This window comes from Oculina patagonica, chromosome 12, assembly GCF_052425735.1.
Source record: "Oculina patagonica isolate OP01 chromosome 12, crgOcupat, whole genome shotgun sequence".
NCBI classification, from domain to species: Eukaryota; Metazoa; Cnidaria; class Anthozoa; order Scleractinia; family Oculinidae; genus Oculina; species Oculina patagonica.
This window is the reverse complement of record NC_135769.1, coordinates 25,180,767-25,201,296: the sequence shown is the minus strand read 5'-3', so window position 1 is coordinate 25,201,296 and position 20,530 is coordinate 25,180,767. Positions and strand designations below refer to the sequence as shown.

The window sequence follows — 20,530 nt, the reverse complement described above, 5'->3', positions numbered from 1 at the left end:
ACCATTACGAAGGGAGTCGTGTTTGCAAAGAAAAAATGTGCCAAAGAGCTTAGAATTAACAAACCTACATTTGAATAGAAAAGTTATGACAACTTTCTCTTGATAGGCACACTACGGAAAATCGAAAAAACGAAAATGTCCTGCGCAGCGTTAATTTAAATGAACACATTGGATTAAATGTAAAGTTTAACGCTGGAAAGTTCAAAGTAAAATGCTAAATGTTTCGGCAGTGCTGCCTTCATCAGTAGTAGTGATGAAGGCAGCACTACTGATGAAGGCAGCACTGCCGAAACGTTTAGTATTTTACATTGAACTTTCCAGCGTTAAACTTTACATTTAATCTAATGTGTACACTACGGAAAATGTTGAATGTTCTGTCAGTATCCATTTTTATTTCTTATTTTAATCCAATTTTATTTTATGAGTCTAGCTGTTGATTGATACTTCGTATCCGTGCTTTTAGTAACGATTAAAACAAGTCAGAAATCAAAAGAGGGTGCTTATGGGTTAACAGTCAACTGACCAGCTAAAAAAACTGTAGTTTACTGATATTTGGCCAAAAAATTAAATTTTTTGTTGTAAATAAAAGCAACAAAGTTTTTCCTATCAGCAAAGCTATTTCGTGCTGCGTGACCAGGTGACATATAACCTGATATTATATGCAAAAGGTACCAGGGTCGTACCAGGCACATGTTGATCTTCGTGATGGCGTCGAGTGGAGCGTGGTCAAAGTTATTCTGAGTTTTTATCGAGATGATGACCAAGAATCGGCATTCGAACGACACAGAGGTCGCATACCGTTTGACATGGCAAAGCACAACTCAATAGACATAGCCTGTAAAAATTTCAACGATTTCATGAAAATCAAACGACAAGCGGAAACGTTTTAACTAGGTGCATTTGTTGTAACCTACAAACACACGGAACTGCCATGGGCACTTAATATTGCGGTCGCATTATACGAATCAGTGCTTGACATACGCCCGCATTACCTGATTACAAGCCCACTGAAAGAGTTGAGTTAGTATACCTATTACTCCGGCGTATCACCCACCAGGAGGTATATTAATAGAGGTTTTATCAAAGGGAAAGCCTTGAGACTGTTTAGAACAAATTCCTCTAAAACAAAATTTGAGGAAAAATTCAAACACTTCCAATCACATCTTATCGAGACAGGTTACCCAGAAAGCCTTTTCCAACGAACTCTCGCGGAAGTTAATTTTGAAAACAGGAAGCAGTCCCTCCAACCAAAACTCAAAACGAAAAAATCTTGCCTTATGTAACGGAATACCAACCAGCAGTACCAAACACAGTCCAAACTTGAAGCAAATACTCATGAAAAACTGGAACTTAATAGAACAACAACCATTGTAAGTTCAAGAAAATATTCAAAGAACCTTCCCTAATATTATACAAAAGGGGTAGGTCTCTCAACGATATACACTCCATGCAACCGACACCATCTTTCGGGAACAAAAGGAAAATCAAGTTAAAAGCACGGGAAAAAAAGCTGTGTTTCTGATATTTAAGGGAACAGGGGTCACAAAAACTAACAAGGGAACATGGACCCCCCCCCCCCCCTGGGAGGGGCTCCCTGATGCCATGTCAAATTTTCAGCCCAGCATTCTCATATATACATATCGCAATAAGTCCACAAGGAACACAAAATGTAAAGCAATAGCAATGCTGGAAAGTGAGAAAATCAACAATTCGAGAATGCAATAATTTAACTATACAATTGACTTACTTTAACTTATTGCCATAACCCTATTTGGGTATAGGCCCAGACGGTCAGAAGTACATAATCTAGTCTAGATTATGTACTTCTGGCCGGACACTCTCTTTCGCCATGCCGCACGGTCCCGAGCAGCCGTCGTTGCCTCGCTCCACGAACTGAAACCTAAGGCTGTTCTTTCTTTCTCAGCAGTTCTGCGCCAAGTAGCGATACAATTATTTATTTGTAAAGAAATCAAATCTAAAAATTAAAGGAACTGTGTCACGGATTTTAACCAAATTTAGACATGGCCATCAAATTCGGAGAAAAAAGATAGCAATAACCCGCTTAAAACAGTGAAGAAAAAAAGAAAGTACGGATGTCCAAAAGTGACGAAGATTAAAACGGATTGCGATTTGGGTTTTGGAAATACTGTTAGGCTGAGGCTGTTCAAACAGTTTTCAAAGTTAATCTCGTTTGATGGTTACTTTAAATTATAAAGCCCAAGAGACATATTTGGTTGTAATGAAGTTATAGTTTGGTCATTTATAGAACAATAGAAGTGATTTCTCCGCAAACCGTTAAGTTTTATTAAGCAAAACTTAATAAAAAATTAACTCAGCCGTGACACAGTCCCTTTAAACCCAGTAAGAATGAGGTTGCAATGAAGCGTGACGTCACGTTCTCCAAAGTTATACGTGCGAGTTTGTCGATCGCTGACTGATATTTCACGGTCATCTTCATATACTAACAATCAGGAAATAAAGAAAAGCTTCTCTTTCAGTTCCTTAAATAATTCCTTCACTATATTCAGGTTGTCTTGATGCAGATGACATTGGATTAAACACAGAACATTATTTTTTAAACAAAACTGCCGCCCACATACAAAGTTAACGTTTCAGAGTTTGCATTTTGAATAAAGAGAACTTCTAAAAGACTAAACAAGAACAGTGGAAATGAACTGCTCTTCCGTGCTTGTGCAAAACGGCACGAAAATCTGAAAAAAAAATTATATATTGCTAGCATCTTAGAACTATTTAAGGACTCGAAATGAATAAAATTAATTAAACAAAATAATAATAATAATAATAATTTATTTTTAGTGCATTTCATTAAAATTCTCAATGCCCTTACAAGTAAAAAATATTTAAAATTACAAAAACAGGATACAGTATCGATAAATTAGGACGTTTTAATAGGTTGTACGTACACAAGGAAACGAATGAAATTCTGTCAACATTTTTCGAAAATACAACTGTCAATTTACTCCTTTTTGGATAATTTACTGGAAAATTGGCTTATCGATTTATAAGATGTCCCCATGCTCTAAAATTATGCTCTTTATTTAATTTGATTTAAATTATACAATTTTGAAAAAGAGCGGAGGCTCATTAATCCAGTGTTAATTTGGCAGGTTTTCTAATAACAATGACAGAAATCACTTAACTGCTATTGAACTCAAGAACGAACTTGCACCCTTAACTTTTAAGCCACTTGATATGTTTTGCCGCCTTGATAAATGTCCCGGAGGGACACTCCCTTATTAGGGCTTAACAGGGACGTGCGGCCCGATAGGTTATTGTTTTCAGGTTTTTTTGTCTTGAACGCGGTATATATTTCACCCCTTTTTGTCTTTAACGGGGTATCTTTGCATGGACCAATGTCAAAAGGATAGGCCTATATGCATGCAGAGGTGTAACAAGCCGAATTATCACAAATTCTTCCCGATTGCTGACTTACGTTGATTTGGGCAGTGATATTTAGCTAAATTCACAATCACAACAAAGCCAGTGAGGTACTTGTTTATGTCTTAGACGGGGTATCAGAAATTTGAATTCTGTCTTTACCAGGGTAGGAAAATCAGAGGTTCGTGTCCCTACCCGAGATTTTGTCGAGTACCCCCATCCCCCTCCCCGGGATAATTGTTTAAACTGCATCTTTTTACATTTTCTGTTACGTTACTACTATGTTACCAAACAAGGTTAATGTCAATAAGGTTATTTACTCCAAAATGTTCCAGATTTTAAAGCCAGAGACTCATGTGTCTGACTTTAAGTATACCACGCATACACATCAACACATGTTGTGCCACTGTTGTTATCTTCACTGCAGTCCACCCAATCCTGTCCGTACCATATCTGCAATTCCTGGTTGCATGACACAGACAACGGGATGGAAAGGTCGGGGAAAACGAGCTCTGAAGATGTGTGGTTAGTTCCATCAAGACTGTAAAAGTGCTTTTTGTTGTCACACTGACTGGCTGCCTTCAAGTCTCCAGCAGGTGGTAGAACGGCTTCTTTATTGGCATTTGTGATGATAGTCAGTAGGCCGTTATTGCCATAGCTTCCCGAATATCTGCAACCCCAGTAGGATGCACTATCAACTGGGTTGCATTTGATCGACCCCGATTTGTGGATGAGCTTTATTGTCTTAAGACGTCCACTCTTTGTGATGTTGAAGGCACCATACTGGTTACCTCGCGCTCCAAAGCAAACAGGTTCTGTGTTTATCTTCTGCCAGTTCTCTAAAATTTATCCAAACGAAAACATATATTATTACATCACCCGAGTAGAAACTTAACTTGTTATCTCTAAATCTAGTTGAAAGCTCAGTCCAAATCAGTATTATTTGAAATAGTTGAAAACAAACAGCCCCTGATCGTGGGTTAGACGGGTAGAGGCGACAAAATAAGATGCCTAGTGGTCTGATGGGCTACTAGGCTTGAAAGCAGTCGTTACGTTTTACATGTACTTAGCTTATACGCCTGATTTTTGCTTACACGGTGACTGCTCATAGCATACCGTAAAATTCCAGTTATAAGCCCCCTCCCGCTTATAAGCCCCCCCGGTTATAGGCCCATCTATCGGAAACAAAAAAATGCATCCGATTATAAGCCCCCCAGATATATGCCCTCCTCAGCCGGATGACAGTACTGAACAGGGCTAAATGTTGTTTTTTATGCGTTTTTAACCTAAAAACGTATTTTGATCAACACTCCCGTGGCTCGTTTCGAAACGTTTTATTTATTCTGCTTATAAGCCCTCCCGGATATAAGCCCCTCCGCTTATAAGCCCACACAAAACCCCTTACGAAGTTGTATAAGCCCAGGCCTTATAACCGGAATTTTACGGTATGGAGTTATAAATGGACTCGCGGCAAAAAAGTAATCACAGCTCTATCGACCAGCTCATCAAAAGCAATGAGCATGCAACATCTCATGTTATTAAGGACTCAGTTGATTGACAAATTGGTTGAAAACGTCTAAAATTATGTTATGAATAATAAAAGATAAAACAAACTAGATGTTTAATGAAGCTTAGGAAAAACTATTTCTTACCGATTTTTGTTGCACATTGCTCTCCAATCCATGGCACTTTACACGAACATGAAAATGTTTGTTTCTTTTCGTCAGGTACACAAGAGCCGCCATTGAGGCAGCCGGTCATGAGACATCCCTGAATAGGATAAGTGAGGAAAAACATCCGTGAATGAAAATAAAGCTAAGTAATTAGTATAGGTAATCGCATGATTTCGAGTGCAATTTGGGATAAATCCGCACGAGTAAATTTTTCAAAGGCTAACCAAATTGCACAAGCCCGTAGGGCGAGTGCAATTTGTAGTCTTTGAAAAATTTACGAGTGCTGATTTATCCCAAATTGTACGAGAAAAATCATGTGATTACTTGTTAATAATACACATACAAAAATTTCACTTGAAGTGGATGACAAACAAACCGTGTTTATACGTAGCTTACCTTTCCGATTCGTTCAAACATAACGGAGTTGTCGGGCTTTGTAAAATCCACTCAATTTCAACTTTCTGCACTGTTTGGGATTAATTGACGTGCTCTCAGCCAATTAGCATGCAGAAATTTTTGCATGTATATTATCATGGCTCTAATAAATCCAGGACCGACCAGTGATTAATACATTTCAAACGTCAAAAGCAGTATGAGCATAAATCTTCGGCATTAAATTCATCATCATACTATATTTTTAACTAGTAGCTTTAAATTTGACACATCCCTATTTCCGTCTTAGCCCAACTGAGTGTTTCCCACCGTTTCCCTCATCTTAAAGTCAAGTAACCCCCCAAAATCCTACCCAACCCCCCTCTTTTTTGGCGATAAATAATGACCGGTCCCTACAATGCACTAAATGCCCGGCCAAACGCACGCTACATTTGAACGCAACATATCGCAACACTGTTGCACAAGTTTCGCCACCCTCTTGCATCATGTTGGATGATGTTGGCTCAAGTTTGAAAATGATCAAAATTTTTCTCGCAACACTTTAGAATGTTCATGATGTTGCACTCGTCTGACCACGTTCGTGCAACATTGTTGCACCGAGGCATGCGCACAATTGCAAACGTGTTCCACATTTGTGCACAACAATGTTCCAATATGTTGGCCGGGTTTTCATGAATTCATTAGTTCATCCTTGGGATCAACACTTGAGCTGTTTTGACTGCAAGTTTTGAGACCGTTCAATAAATAAGAGAGAATATCAGCTCCTTTCACAGGCCAAATTTTAAGTAGTAGATAAAATATGAGAGGGAGATCTGTGAAATGAAAACAATAAATTGAATGCAAAGTATTGTTATGCGAATCAGTACAGATCTGTATCAAAAGTTAATGAATACTAATTAGCTGAGCAGGAGTTTGTATCAAAAGTTAATTCTATTGTTTGATTTGTATTAGGGTTTACAGCTGTGTACATGTGATCTGATTATGGTACTGGGATTGGTTTGCACCCGCATGAATACTAATGAATTTTACAACAGTGTTGTTGTCTCTGTTAAATATTGGCTGCGGTCACATCTACGACGTAACTAAAGTTTAACTATAGTTAGTCTCAAGTTACGTGACGCCATACCTAACTATAGTTAGTGCTTTCGGTCGTCTTTGCGGTCACACCGATGCAGTTAACTATAGTTAGTTCTGATTAGCTTTCGAATAATTTCGACTTTAAAATATTTCATGACAACCCTTGTTGTTAATCTGTGTCCAGTTGTTCCTCTATTTTTTCTATTTTTGCACGTCTTCTCGGCGTTGAAGAGTATAAAATGAAGAAAGGATGCTAAACGCCGAATAATTCCAGCTTTACTTTTGCTAACATTGGTGATATGTAATTTTTTGGCATGTTTTTTTTTTTCTTTTTTTTTTCCTTCCCTTCACAATTTGTTTTGCATATTTATGTTCATCTCGCACGTGCGAAAAGAATTGTCGCATTCTGATTGGTTTTTCGTTTGTAAACTTAAGACTAACCCATGGAACCTGCCTGGGTATAACTATAGTTAGTCTGTATTGTTTTGGATCAGCGAGGCGTATATTTTCTAACTACAGTTAGGGTGAACGAAGAGGCGGTCACTTTTGCGAAATAGCCAACTATAGTTAACGTCGTCTTAACTATAGTTAGCAGTCTAGATGTGACCGCAGCCATTATGTAGTTAAAAATGAGTTTAACTTCCAACATTAATTTCTTAAAGAAACACTGCACTCGCCATACGGAGAACTCGTTAATTGTTTCATGTTGTGTTGATGTCGCGTATAAAAAAGTTTCTTGACAGATTTTTTAAGACCACCTTTTTTGACAGCGTTTAAACTAAGCGAGAAAATCAGCTGCTTCCAGGGTTTGCAAAAATCTTTTATATTCTTTTCTGTTACCAGTATTCATTATTTTTGTTTTATTGAAATAGTTAAAATTCCTTTACGACTTTAATGGATCGGAGTATTCAATATTCCTTGTTGTCCAGTTTCTTTAACAATAAAGAGGTAAAACATCACGATCTAGAAAAAGTCTGGGAAACGTCAGCCGACCAGCTTGCGCGCAAACGATGAAAACGGAATTTTCTACATCTATTTAAAAAGTCCCCAAAAAACTACTGCACTGCCCCGATCGTTGATAGTTTCATGTTGCGATGAGACAACAGTTTACAACAGTTTATTGATATACCAATTAAGGGTTTCTTGGCTGATTTCGTAAATACGATATTTTTGAAAGAGTTTAAATAAGCGAGAAAACCAGCTGCTACCACGAGCTTATTCAGTTCAAAGGTTTTGTGTTTTTTTAAAACAGTTTGTATGAGTCCAAATTTCGAACACTCTGGCTCACTGCTTGAAATTTTATATACAGTAGAACCCCGTTAACTCGAACTCGGATAACTCGAACAACCCTGCTAACTCGAACAGACTTCCATTTCCCTTGGATTTGAACCCACTTTTCAGTCATTTCTACTCGGTTAACTCGAACTCGGATAACTCGAAAACCCCGCTAATTTGACTAAATTTCTTTTTCCTTGATCAATATTTGGGTCAAATTTACCCCGATAACTCGAATTCTGGTTCTTGCAACTTGCCACAGATGCCCATTGAAATGTTCCATTAGCTCTTCTTGTCGTGTATTTGGATTTAAACACTAAAACGAAAACTACAGCAATTTGATTTTAATTGAGCAACGCACAGATCACGTATTTGACAGTCATTTTCCACTCTTAACATAAAAATGTATGATCGTGTGAGAGGTTTTGACGAGATAAGTTTAATTTGCACTATACTGTATACTGAAATGCTGAAAAATCAGTAAACTATCAATTTTTAACTTGGCAAATTAAATATTCAATCGACCCCGATAACTCGAAACCTCGCTAACTCGAACTGTTTTTCGTTTCCCTTCAGAGTTCGAGTTACCGGGGTTCTACTGTATTCACTTTTCTGTCGCCTGTAATAAGGAAAGATAATATTCAAAATTTCTCTACGATAGTAACTGAATATTCAACGTTCCTTTGTCCGCAGTTTCTTTGATAATAGCGGGAGAGATTTAAAAGCATCACGTTCTACAACAAATAACAAACGCAAAGAGCTTGTACGGCTTGCGAGGGACATTGGAGTTTTTTCTCCATCTTTAAAATGTCACAGCCTCAAGAATTTGAGTATCTTCTTTTCGTCTTAAAAATAGTTTAGAAATAGAGAAAGGGAAATTTTGTCAAGAAATGTATTTTTCCCTGAAATTAACAAGGCCAAATAACGACACGCAATGTTTATGTAGCGGCATAGAACCTCCTTTTACGTGATGCAGCTAGCGCTTTCTACAGATGCGAGAATGAATTGCTTTTGGAATCGAGCTTCGATCACGATAGCAAAAATACTCTGAACATATTCAGATTTAACAATATTCACTAGGTCTCTGAGATGTCATAATTTACCTTCAGAAGTATAGAGAAAGTAACTCCTTGTTGCTCGTGAAACTTGGTGCTCATGACACTTGCTGTTAGAGTGTGTAAGTCAATAGTCCCGTGCTTGTTCAGTTCACATGTTCCTTTTCCGTTTATCCCGGATGGCTTTTTAAAATTTGTGGAAGTGCACCACGCGTTTCTCAGGCACGAATGACTGCACGACATTAAGTTGGGTGACTCGAACCGCTTTATAACATGGCCTTTAAGCCGCGTATTTTGTCGCGTCGTGAAATATGCCGAACGAGAAGGTATGAATTCCTTTGCGACGGCGAAAATGGCAATATTTACCATTCCTTGAAACAGAATTAAAAGGAAAACTTTTGTTGTGTCCATGTTTAAACAGACGTCTCTACTTTTCATCTGTGTGTTTCCAGACCCTAACTTTCGTATTAATAATCTTGTCTTAATTAGCATTTTTTTTCTACTTATTATTCAACTCACTGTGCTTTGTAAACCATTAAACTGAAGATGACAGATGCTCTGTCGAAACATGTCTTTCAAACTTAAAAAATTGTCGTTTTTCTTAAAATCTTAATAATAATAATCTTAAAATAATAATCTTCTAAAATAGCGAAAGTTGGTCACAAAAAAGTCGGATTTCCGCGCATTTTTTCTTATCAAGTAGGGGACTGTATTACTGTCATTAGAAAAATTGCTTCTTGTGCATTTAGAACAATATATGCATAAAATTCACTGCCTTATTTCTGTCGCTTAAGTGCGACAGAACTAGTCAAATGTTTGACACAAATATGACAACAGCCGATTCAAACGTCGCCTAATTTCTGTCGAAAGAACACAGGCGTTTTTTTAACTTAATTTTTATATATCTCACAGGAAAAAAGAAAATTTACATGAATACGCGAACAGCGACGTAACATTAAACCATCGACTTTTTTTTTACTGTGGGCACAGCTAGTATCCGTTTAGTTCTCCCTGGCCAAAAGCCTGGTGGCGTTTAGCGGAAAAGCTCTCTAGCCCCCCGCCGGTTGTAGATCAGGGTGTGCACAACTAACTGAGACATCTTTAATTTTTCAATACTTTCAAGCCAGTAGATTCATCTGATTCTTGTGCTTTCATAAAAACAAGTTGCGATTCATTTAACAAGGACAAAGACTGATACAATTTTTTTTTTTGGAACACACCGTTAAATCTCGGCTATAAGCCTCCACTACCCCCCCCCCCCCTCCCCCCCCACCACCAACCCCAACCCCATTTATAAACCTCAGTATTGTTGTTCGCCACCTCATATGGCTTTTACTTGGGGTGAAGGCCGTATACACTAATGACAAACATTCTCAAATTTTTCCAAATTAATATCAAATCAAATCGTACTAATCATATGTATAAATCTCTAGTGTATCATTCTGGATATTGTGTTCATAATCATTCTAATGTAACATCTCACACTCACATTTTTAAAAAATATACTCCTCTTCTCACCATTTTTATACTATTTTACTAAAAACAACAAACAAATACAAAAATTCTACCCTATCCTTCTCCCCTTTTATTCCCTTCTAATCTCTTTCTCTTTTCTTTTCCCCTTCTAACTTACTTCTATCTATCATTTTCACTTCTCTCCTCCACTTCTCTCTCACCTTCACTCGCGCTTCCCCTGCGGTCCTTCCTTCATTTCACCTACTTGTCTCCGTTTCCCTTTCCCTTCAATAGGGAAATCGGGGTCCCCCCAAAATATTCATGTTTTTTACATACATTAATCTCGCCTATTACTTGGATCTCATCTGTGACGCATTCTTCTCTTCTACCCCAAGTAAAAGCCCCTCATATCTTCTAATGTTTAGGAATGCAGGGCATCATACATGCTATTAAAAACTAGCAATAGGCAATGGTGTATGAGCTCATATACCATTGACCACAAATATATTACCTGATACGCGTCAACGAGAACAGCTTGGGAGCTCAAATATTGCAATACTTTGGGCGTTTTTAATAAAACAATTATTCCAGTCGCGCTTCTTGGATATGAGATCGTGATAGACAACTCAGCGCTTCGCGCCTCGTTGACTATCTACCATCTCATCACCCTGCTCATATCCAACGCGCGCTCGTGGAATAATTGTTAATTATGTTATGTTTGCCAAGATAAGATTTGCCGGAGATAGGTGTAATTATACTGCGTTGTAATGAAATGCGTTTATTTGCAGTGGGTGGGACACCTACCCGTGACAGAATAATGTTAATCACAGCGCGAGGCCCTCTGTATAAATAGCAAATATAAGTGAAAAACTGTAATTACAACAACATACACAAGACTATGATAATTATGAAATGCGATATAACTAAAGAAAATTGGCCCTAACGAACTATTGTAAAGGTACTTAACTTGCGACTTTCTGAATGTTTGACAAATAAACAAGTCTGATGTCAATTGCAAGAGTTTTCCAACGCTTGATGCTATTAAACTAAATCAATTTCCGATGGCTACAAGCCCTGGTCAGAAAAGCATGCTAGGGTCAATCTACGAAGCCCGCTCTAACGTCTCTAACGTCAACAATCTTTCTCTGTTGAATGCGTGCGCAGGTATCTACACTTCTGTAATTCCTTCCAGTCGTCAGACTTTTCCTTGTTAGAAAGTTGTGATGTTCGCTTTGTTTCAGTGTATTTCTTTGCTCCTGTTGTCCCATTCGAGGTGGTATGGATGTCTGGAAGAGAACTCGCAGTATGACTACAGTTCAAAGAGGGCAGTGCTTTTCTTCTAGATCTGGGACTTGAGATTTTAGCAGTTCCTTCGGAAAGCAAAGGAAACGAGGAAGACAACGGCATATGCCCTTTTGAATGGTTTCCATCAAACTCTTTCCTTCTTGGTCTAGGAGACAATTCTCCGGCCAAACTTATTTCACTTTTCCATTTAACCACGTTGCCCTCCGGTTGAAAGCTGCAAGAAGACGACGGTCTTTGAGCGGTTTCACAAATTCGTGCTGATTGCTGTTGTAAAAGATGTTCTCTTGCTTTGAGGAATAATCTTTCTTCTGAGTTTCTCTCTTTCTCGAGCAGTCGAGATTCCTTCTTAAGGCTGGCTTGGTTCATTGCATTTCGTACAAGTAAAACTTTTGCGTTGTTCTTTGACAACAGTATAAAAGATTCTTCGTTGCTAGGTTTCATTTTTCTTGGCTGAGTGTAAACTAGTGCTGGAAAATTTTACAAGGCTTCTAACGTCGGTTGATCTCTCGGAGACGTTTTATCTGATTTCCACAAGGGAAGTTGTGGTTTATAAACTTTATAAACAATACAGCGTTCAAAATAAACACTGTCACCAATATGACGTCAAATAGAAGTGCCTCTCAGTGTTCTATTTAATGTCCGTTGCACAATTCAAACATTTGCTTTTGCCGAATTTTGCTTTTTTTGACAGGCTCTTCATATAAATTTGTCGTCTGCACTTGAGTCTTTCTTCTCGATTTCACGACTAATACATGTGCAAGGTCACATATGAGCAGAACTTTATCGAGCAGAACTTTCATGAGCTAACGCGGAGGATGTCGTGACCAAAGTTATTTTGCATGTTGCGTGAGTGAATGTAACATCCGGGTGCGTATTTCCTCCAAGTGGTTTTATTTCATGTTCATTTTTATTACTGCGTAAAATGAATGTTTCGGTTTTGTTAACCGTATTTTCGAACCCTCCATGCACCCACACAATGAAAACACCCCACAACATGATCGCTTAACGTGATTAAGCAAGACACATATGTGGATCGTTTTTTTTTTTTTTTGGTCTCTTTTCAGTGAGAAGGTGTTGCCTTCAGTATATGGTTGCTGTCTCCATGTATGATCCTAGAAAAATATTTTTATAAGTACAAAATTTCATATCTTCTTTTCATTCTACGTCCCCCAAAGCTATGTTTTAATTATCTTTTGCGTGATGCCCATGGTTCTCCAAATACATGGCTAACTAGGCTCGTGATTATGCAGGAAGGTAAACAATGAAGAAAAAGAAAACAATAATGTTTTGTTCCAGTCATGATTTAATTCGCATTTACGTGGATGTTTAATCGAACGAACAAACGAAGAAGTCACGAACTTCAGAATTTTTTTACCGTAAAATAAGGGAAACTCAAAAACAGCCATTTCCCTAGAAAATCTCAAGATGGGCTCAAACGTCAAACTACAACATTTAGTCGTCTACTGACAAATGGGTACATTTATTTTATTACTCCGTCAACCGTCGAAGGAGACTAAACGGGCTTATTAATACTAAAGCTTAAGTACAGTCATCAAACGAAATTTGCTTTTCTTTTAGTACCGTGAAGTAGCCTCCTCCATCCTCCAAATACTTTGTTTGATTCTTGTTTTAATATTGGAATGCTAACTGACCATGAGAAAGTTGGGTAGGATTAATTACAGAGCATAAACGTGATAATGGGGTGGGAAGTGGGTTGGTATATGTAAATATTTGTTTTAATTCTTTTGTGAGCAGTTTACATAAGTTTACCATTGATGTAAATCATCGACTTTAGGAAACGCGTACAATCTAGCGGTTCAACACTTCCTCGACAGCCACAAGTTCGTAATAAATCAAACTTGGTTTAATTTTCCGACCAACAAAGCCACGATGGCAACATGTAGCGGCCATTATGTACTTCTTGTAGTGGTAAATTAATGGATGATAAAACTATTTTGCGTCGCTGGATCGATCGCAGTAAATAAAAGTGGTCCGCTTGGCAATTTATGAGAGGCAGGATTTTGTACAACCATACAAATTATTAAGTTGGTGACAATTTTTATTGAATTGCACAACAAAGATAGTTTACTCTCACAGTGCCTCTCTCTATTCAGCTTTCTTAATGGGTAAGAGCATAATTTTTAGCACAATATTGGGAAACACTTTATGCAACGGACACCACCTTAAGCGTGTCGAATGCAATGCCTAATTCTTAAGAATAACATTTTCATGTCAACAAATCATCAGGAATACGGACTGCAAGGCTACACTATGCTAGAAAAGACAACCAACAGTTCAAAAATCAAATCAAACATTCCTTACAAAAAGAAGGTATCAGTCTAATTAAACACAGTGGGAATGAGGTTGCAATTAAGCATGACGTCACGTTCGTTCTTGTATGTTGTACGTAAGAGCTATTGATCACTGACTGATAAACAAAACAACAACACATACAATCGAAAAATAACTGAAGAAACTGATTTCCATCCATTTTACAATTCTGCTTTACTTAATTGATGTAAGTTGCCTTAATACAGATAACAAAGGATTAAAGACAGGAAAATTCGGATTAAACAGAACAAAGTAAACAAGAGCTTGCATTTTGAATACAGACACATTTCAAAAGACTGAACGAGAAAAGTTAATTTTTTTAAACTGTCTTCCTTGCTTGTACAAAGGAACACGAAGATCCAAAGAACACTTCAGACATGCACACATACATTAAAATTTCATATGACGTTGATGACATCATAGAACTGTTTTTAAGAAATGATTTTGGTGGGAACGGAGTACATTGCCACCTGAATTAGGAAATTTAGTAGCTCAAATAAGTAATTTTTTAAAATTATTGACTTAAAAGTCAATAAGTCTTCTCAGTAGGCGAAATTCCATTTTTACAAATTCGCTTTTTTCACGATCCCTTAATACACCCTGTTTACCCCCAAAGTTTTTGCATAAGCATTGTTTTCAATTTCTCTTGAGACGATTGTACGTCATTGTAAATCTCAAGAGAAATTGAAAACAGTGCTTATGCAAAAATTATGGGGGGGGGGGGGGTAAAAGGGTGTATTATGGGAACGAAAGCAATCGAATAGAAGACGGTGGTCAGTGATTCGAAGCAGTCCACCGCCATTTTGTTTTCTTTATTTAGTGCCAGTTTATCCCGGATCGATATGATAAATAGCAAACACATACACGTTGGAGAATTTGTGAAAGAAAAAAAAAAAGAACTCAATCCAGTAGCGGATCTAAGGCCAGGGAGGTCGAGGGACCTAAGGGACCTTGGCCCCTATCTTATGTTTAGGTCAAACAGAGCGAGACCCGCAGGACCAAGAAAAATTATTTTCGAGAACACCAATGATGGCTGTTGTTGAAAAGAATGGCAGACGAAAAGATCAACTTCGATTCGTCGAGAGAACCACGTTTATTTTCAACAACGATTTATTGAGCGATGTGAAGTTTGTTGTTCCAGTGTCGACTGGCGGTAGTGAAAGTAAGAAGGTGTCCCAGCTCACAAGTTTGTGCTCGCAATCAGCATTCCTGTGTTCTTTGCCATGTTCTATGTTCAAATGGCGGAGACTACAGATTCTATTGAACTGCCTGACTGTGACTATGAGAGTCTGTTGGAATTGTTTCCTTTCTTGTACAGCGACGAAGGGAATTTAAGCGGAAGTAATGTAATGCAAGTGCTGTACTTGGCGAACAAATATATGGTGCCTTCACTCGCTGGGAGATGCAACGAATACCTGCGAGACAATTTGAAAGCATCAAACGTGTTTTCCATTTTGCCGCATGCCCAGAAATTTAAAGATGAAGATTTGGAAGATCAATGCTGGAAAGTGATTGAGAAGCAGACCGAAGAAGCTGTGACGTCAGAAGAATTTGTTACACTTGAGCGATCCCTTGTCGAGTCTGTTGTGAAGAGAGAAAGGTTGAACGTGAAAGAAGCGGAACTGTTTAAAGCTGTTGATCCCTGGGCCACAAAAGAAAGTGAAAGGCAAAGAATAACTCCTGATGGAGATGCGAAAAGACGAATTGTGGGAGAGGAGATCGTGAAAGCGATTAGGTTTCCGTTAATGTCGCTGAAGGAATTTGCCTCGGTTGTATTCGATTCTTACATTAATTCTTTCTTTTCAAGCCGGGTTGGTGACATGATGAAACACTACAGTGATATTTAAACCTTAGCTTTACCATACAAACAAACTCCAAGGATTGCACCTATCTATCGATGTTCCAGATTTGTAAAGGTCTTTCCGGCAGGTGGTCCACCCAGTGGACGCAGTAATGTGTGGGATTACTCCCGTCCCGATGCTAGTGCTGACTGTATTAATTTCACTGTTAACAAACCCATGATGTTACATGGAGTTGAGCATTTTGGTTTTGAAGGTGGCGAGTACACGGTTACTACTGAAGTTGAAGATGCCATAGAAGGCTCTTCTCTGGTGAAACAATCAGCATCGTACGCCTCAGTAAAGAACCAGTCTGATTCTTATTACAGCTTTGATGTACGGTTTAGTCGTCCAGTTTGTCTGGTGGGAAATAAGGAATACCAGTAAGTGTCGCTTATCAAGGGTCCTTCATCATGTTGTGGCAGGGAAGGGCAAGCGTCTGTAGAGTGCCAAGGAGTATGATTCACCTTCCGTACTTCGGGCGTTTGCAGTAATGGAACCAACCAAACAGTGGGCCAGTTTCCCGCCTTACTGTTCAGCTAAAAAAACTTATTTATAGCTCTTAGAAAGTTGAACTGTCTATCAATATCTCATTTGTGTATGTAGATCTCCATGTTCATGAGATCTTTGTTGTGTTTTTTTTTTTTTTCTATCAGTTATTAAATATAACTACATTGCCGACCAAGGTTGAATTGGAGCGTACCGAACACAATATATAAAAGTTAAGAGGTACTAAGCTTGTCTTTCTCGCATTATTGAAAACAGAACATTCATTGATACTGAGATGATAGAGACTTCTGTTCATGTTTAGCTTACATTATAGTATAGAAAGATCTCGAGGCAAAACTTTAGCCGCCTAGCTGAGCACAAGAGAGTTGGATAGTTCATTTACCTTCCTGCTTACTTATTAGCATTTAGTTTTAGGAAAGTCAACTCAGATGAGCAAGCTCGCTGAGGAATACATGAAGGTACTCAAAGAGAAGGCAGAAGGGGTGGATGGGTGGGGCGATTCCAACCAATAGTCAAACTGACAACCATGAATAATTAACACATGCTTATATACTATGCATGAAGTCTATAGCTAGAATCTAGCTAATGAATATTTATAGGGAATAAACAGGATTTTTAGTTAAAATGGAATATGTAAATTGTTTTGTTAGCTTGGGGGTGAGCATGTTACATAGCCTACATAGATTTATCTGATTTATGCCTGAAGCATATCATTGACTTGGCAAACACATACAGTCTTGTAGTTCAGCATTTTCTAGAACAGGCAAAATGTTGTAATCAATTGATCGAACCAAGTTTATCAATGCAACCAACAAAGCCACGATGGCAATATGTTGCAGCCCATCCTCCTTCCCAGGGTCGACCAGGGTCTCTCTCTCCCTGCCCCCAAGAGAGAGAGAGACCCTGGGAACGAGGTTTGTTGCGGCCATCATCGACTTCTCGTTACAGTAAATAAATGAAAGGTAAAGTCATTAACTCCGTCGATCCCTGTTAATTCAAAGTATGTCCGGTAGTTTTTGAGACAGAAAATTAAACAGCTACTGATACAAGTCAAGTTGCTGATAAATAAGTATTTTCTCATTACAATATTGTCCAATACAAGGCCACTTACGAGATGAGGTTGCGGTGACCAAATACCAGGTAAGGTGGGTTCTGGCCACGTGACAATTTTCCTTAAATTGGACAACAAAGATACTTTAAGGTTGCGAGTTTTTTTACTTAGGTTAAAAATTTCGCAACTTGTTGTTAAGTCAAAAGTTGCGCGAAAAATCATCCCGGTATCATGTTACACGGTGTTCGATTAGCGCAACATTGTGCAAAAAATTGTTGTTGCGAGTTGTCCCGTGTACTCTACTCAGCCATCTAAATGGGCAAGAGAATAATCCGTTGACTCAACCTTTAAAACACTCAGCATTATGCAACGGAACCAACATTCTCGTTGCAATAAGTTCACAAGGAACAAAATTGTAAGGCTCGAAACTGAAAAAATCAAAATTGGAGGAGGATACAATTATTTATTTAGTAAAAAAGGTGTTCAGATCTAATATATAAATTAAACCCAGTGACAATGAGGTTGCAATGAAGCGTGACGTCACGTTCGTCAAAGTTATACGTGCGAGTTTGTGGATTGCTGAGTGATAAACAAGTTATAAACAAGTTGTAAGTTGTAACAATTTGTAACACCGGCCCTGTATTTCAATAAGTTCATCTTTATATACTAACAATCAGGAAATAAAAAAACGTATCTTTGATTCAGTTCCTTGCATAATTTCTTCACTTTATTCAGGTTATCTTGATGCAGATGACATTGGATAAAAGACAGAAATTTCCTTATTAAACAGAACTTTGCCGCTCACTTACAAAGTTATAGAGAGTTTTACATTTTGAATAAAGATAACTACTAAAAAACTTAACGAGAACAGAGGAGTTTCACTGCTCTTCCTTGTTTAAAAAGGTTTAATAAGTTGCACGTACACAAGCAAACGAATGAAATCCTTTCAACATTTCGAAAAAGCAACCGTCAATTTACTTATTTTTAGGTAATTCATTTGTTTCCAAATAGGAAAATTGGCTTATCAATTTATAAGATGTTCCAATGCTCTTAAATTAAGCTCGTTATTTAATTTGTTTTTAAGTCAATTTTGAATGAGAACGGAAGCTCATTAATCCAGTTTCACTTTGGCAGATTTTCTAATAACAATGACAGAAATGTCTTATAACTGCTATTAACCTCTAAATCCAGTACCCACTATGATGTCTGACTGCATTTTCTAGATTTTTGAAGATGTCTTTCAAGGGAAATGCATCTTATTTTACAAAAGCGAAACATTTGCGAAGAACTCTTGAACCAGTCAAGTATAAAACTTGTGACGTCACACTGCAGAAGGTAAAAACACTATTGTTTTAATTTATCTTGCTATTGTCCATTAAACAGATAAACAGCTTCGAAGTTGTTTACTTTGTTTTATTTGATGTAAAAAGGGTTACACTGAGGACGCTTGTGGGCTTTTTGTAATGGTTGTCTCGACATCTTCTGTCGTTCTATCAATTCGCCCCTCTAGTTCATGCAAAATGTCCGCTCGTAATGATTTACCCGAGTTGTTTTTGACAAAAAAAGCGTGCAAGGTTTCTTCTAACAAGAAATGCAAACGCTAAGTTCAGGAGAAAGTCTTCCTTGATAGACAAACCTAAATGTGAGGAAGAAAGAGCCTTTGAGAGAGAAAGGGAGAGGATTTTACAAAGCCAATCCAGAACAGAAGAGCGCTTACGAACACCTCTGCGTTATGCACGGTTCGAATTTTCAAAAAAAAAAATTGCAACTTGTAAACGAGGAGAAGAGAAAATAGGCGGGTGTCAAGCCGCTGTCAAAACGATGTTAAAGTTCGTCAGTTGAATCAATGGAAAGCAATTCTATTCATTTCTAAGAGGACAAAGAGGTTCTTGGTATAACTCGCTGCTCTCCAATCTGTTTAATTTACTCCTCTACTTCGAAGAAGTCGGTTGTGAAACAATTGAACAGGAGTTATCCACCACCACTGTACATGCCCAAACCAACGTTTATTAGGGAAACCAAGCAAAGGATGAATGAATGCTGCAGATTTGTGAAGAAACTTGTTGAAATACAGGGCCGGTGTTTTAAATTGTTACAAAGTGGTTCGCTGTATAACAGTTATACAGGGATTATATTCCAAACATTATTTCCAGAAATACTCTTCAATTGCTCATTAATTTTTCGTTTATAACGAAGTGTTAAGTTCTTATAACTTTGGTGTCTGCAATTTATATATTGCGATGACGATTTTGTTCTTCTTGCCCTTGACGTTTTGTTGCCGGATCATCATCCTGGTAGTAAAACTACAACGGCAAACCAACGAGGAACGCCAAATCTTCACGCAGTGTAAGAACTTTAAAACCGTGTTCCAGGACCGCTGGTTTAAATATTGGGAAAATATAAACAACTGTTTTTTTTGTTTTGTTTTTATCACAATGTTTTCTGCTTTAATCTCTTCTTCTTCATGTTCTTTTTAATCTTGCATATTAAAAAGAACCAGTACCATGTCTTTTTTTACTTATTAATTTTTGAGGCTTCGCTTCGCAAGTGAAACAATAAGGCTAAAAGCTTAAATATGATTTTATTAATTAACTTAACATTTTGCTGACATGAGTTGTAACATTCCAAAATAATGCCTAAATGAAGATGTCAGTGTTATTGCACAGCATGCGCAGAACTTCCAACACACAAAAATCCTTCACCTTCAAGCAGTATTGTTACTTTCCACGCTTTTGGTTAACTGGGGAGCAGAACTGGCGAGCAAAAACTATGGGGATGGGTGAGGTGTTTTTGGTGCTGCACCCCAACTAACTGAACGCCTGGAACAGGCTAGTGGTTCCGACGAGCACAAACCGGGGAACGCGCAAACAAGGGGCCCGTTTCTCGAACGTCCCGTAAAGTTTTAGCACCCGGAAAGCCATAGCAAAATTTCAAACCCTTATGATCACAGAGCTGTTTTATTCCATGATATTTTTAATATGAACAAAAGTTCCCCTTATGCAAAGTTTCAGGCCATTCTCGTTTCCCGGTGATTTCCATTTCATAAAACCATGCAGTAAACAATAGAACTATGTTCCTGATGTCACTCACTTGCATGTTGTAATCTAACACATATCGAAATCTGACAGTATTTACTGTAGTTTTCTGCTCAAGAAATTTTATAAAAAG

At 37.9% G+C, this 20,530-nt stretch overlaps 3 protein-coding genes across 3 annotated transcripts; 1 reads left to right on the top strand and 2 right to left on the bottom strand.

Moving 5' to 3' along the window:
- Positions 1-3,184: 3,184 nt before the first annotated feature.
- LOC144633846 (uncharacterized) lies at positions 3,185-9,296 on the bottom strand. The gene is made up of 3 exons (XM_078492734.1): positions 8,921-9,296; positions 5,052-5,169; positions 3,185-4,238 (listed from the first exon to the last, which is right to left on the bottom strand). Exons 1-3 carry the CDS (start codon positions 9,281-9,283, stop codon positions 3,766-3,768), a joined length of 954 nt encoding a protein of 317 aa, XP_078348860.1. The 5' UTR covers positions 9,284-9,296; the 3' UTR covers positions 3,185-3,765.
- A 2,161-nt stretch (positions 9,297-11,457) lies between these two features.
- LOC144633360 (uncharacterized) lies at positions 11,458-12,207 on the bottom strand. The gene has a single exon (XM_078492240.1). The coding sequence runs from the start codon at positions 12,071-12,073 to the stop codon at positions 11,459-11,461; it is 615 nt and encodes a 204-aa protein (XP_078348366.1). The 5' UTR covers positions 12,074-12,207; the 3' UTR covers position 11,458.
- Positions 12,208-15,201: 2,994 nt separating this feature from the next.
- LOC144633512 (BTB/POZ domain-containing protein 2-like) lies at positions 15,202-16,188 on the top strand. Its single transcript, XM_078492363.1, has 2 exons — positions 15,202-15,799; positions 15,893-16,188. The coding sequence occupies exons 1-2, from the start codon at positions 15,202-15,204 to the stop codon at positions 16,186-16,188; spliced, it is 894 nt and encodes a 297-aa protein (XP_078348489.1).
- Positions 16,189-20,530: the final 4,342 nt, after the last annotated feature.

Bases quoted from the DNA above. Each gene is read 5' to 3' on its own strand.
- LOC144633846 (XM_078492734.1), bottom strand. From the start codon at position 9,283: ATGGACACAACAAAAGTTTTCCTTTTAATTCTGTTTCAAGGAATGGTA. The intron at 5,170-8,920 runs GTAAATTATGAC...TATCCTATTCAG, and splicing joins CTTTCTCTATACTTCTGAAG to GGATGTCTCATGACCGGCTG. The intron at 4,239-5,051 runs GTAAGAAATAGT...GATAAATTTTAG, and splicing joins GCAATGTGCAACAAAAATCG to AGAACTGGCAGAAGATAAAC.
- LOC144633360 (XM_078492240.1), bottom strand. From the start codon at position 12,073: ATGAAACCTAGCAACGAAGAATCTTTTATACTGTTGTCAAAGAACAAC.
- LOC144633512 (XM_078492363.1), top strand. From the start codon at position 15,202: ATGGCGGAGACTACAGATTCTATTGAACTGCCTGACTGTGACTATGAG. The intron at 15,800-15,892 runs GTGATATTTAAA...TCTTTCCGGCAG, and splicing joins TGACATGATGAAACACTACA to GTGGTCCACCCAGTGGACGC.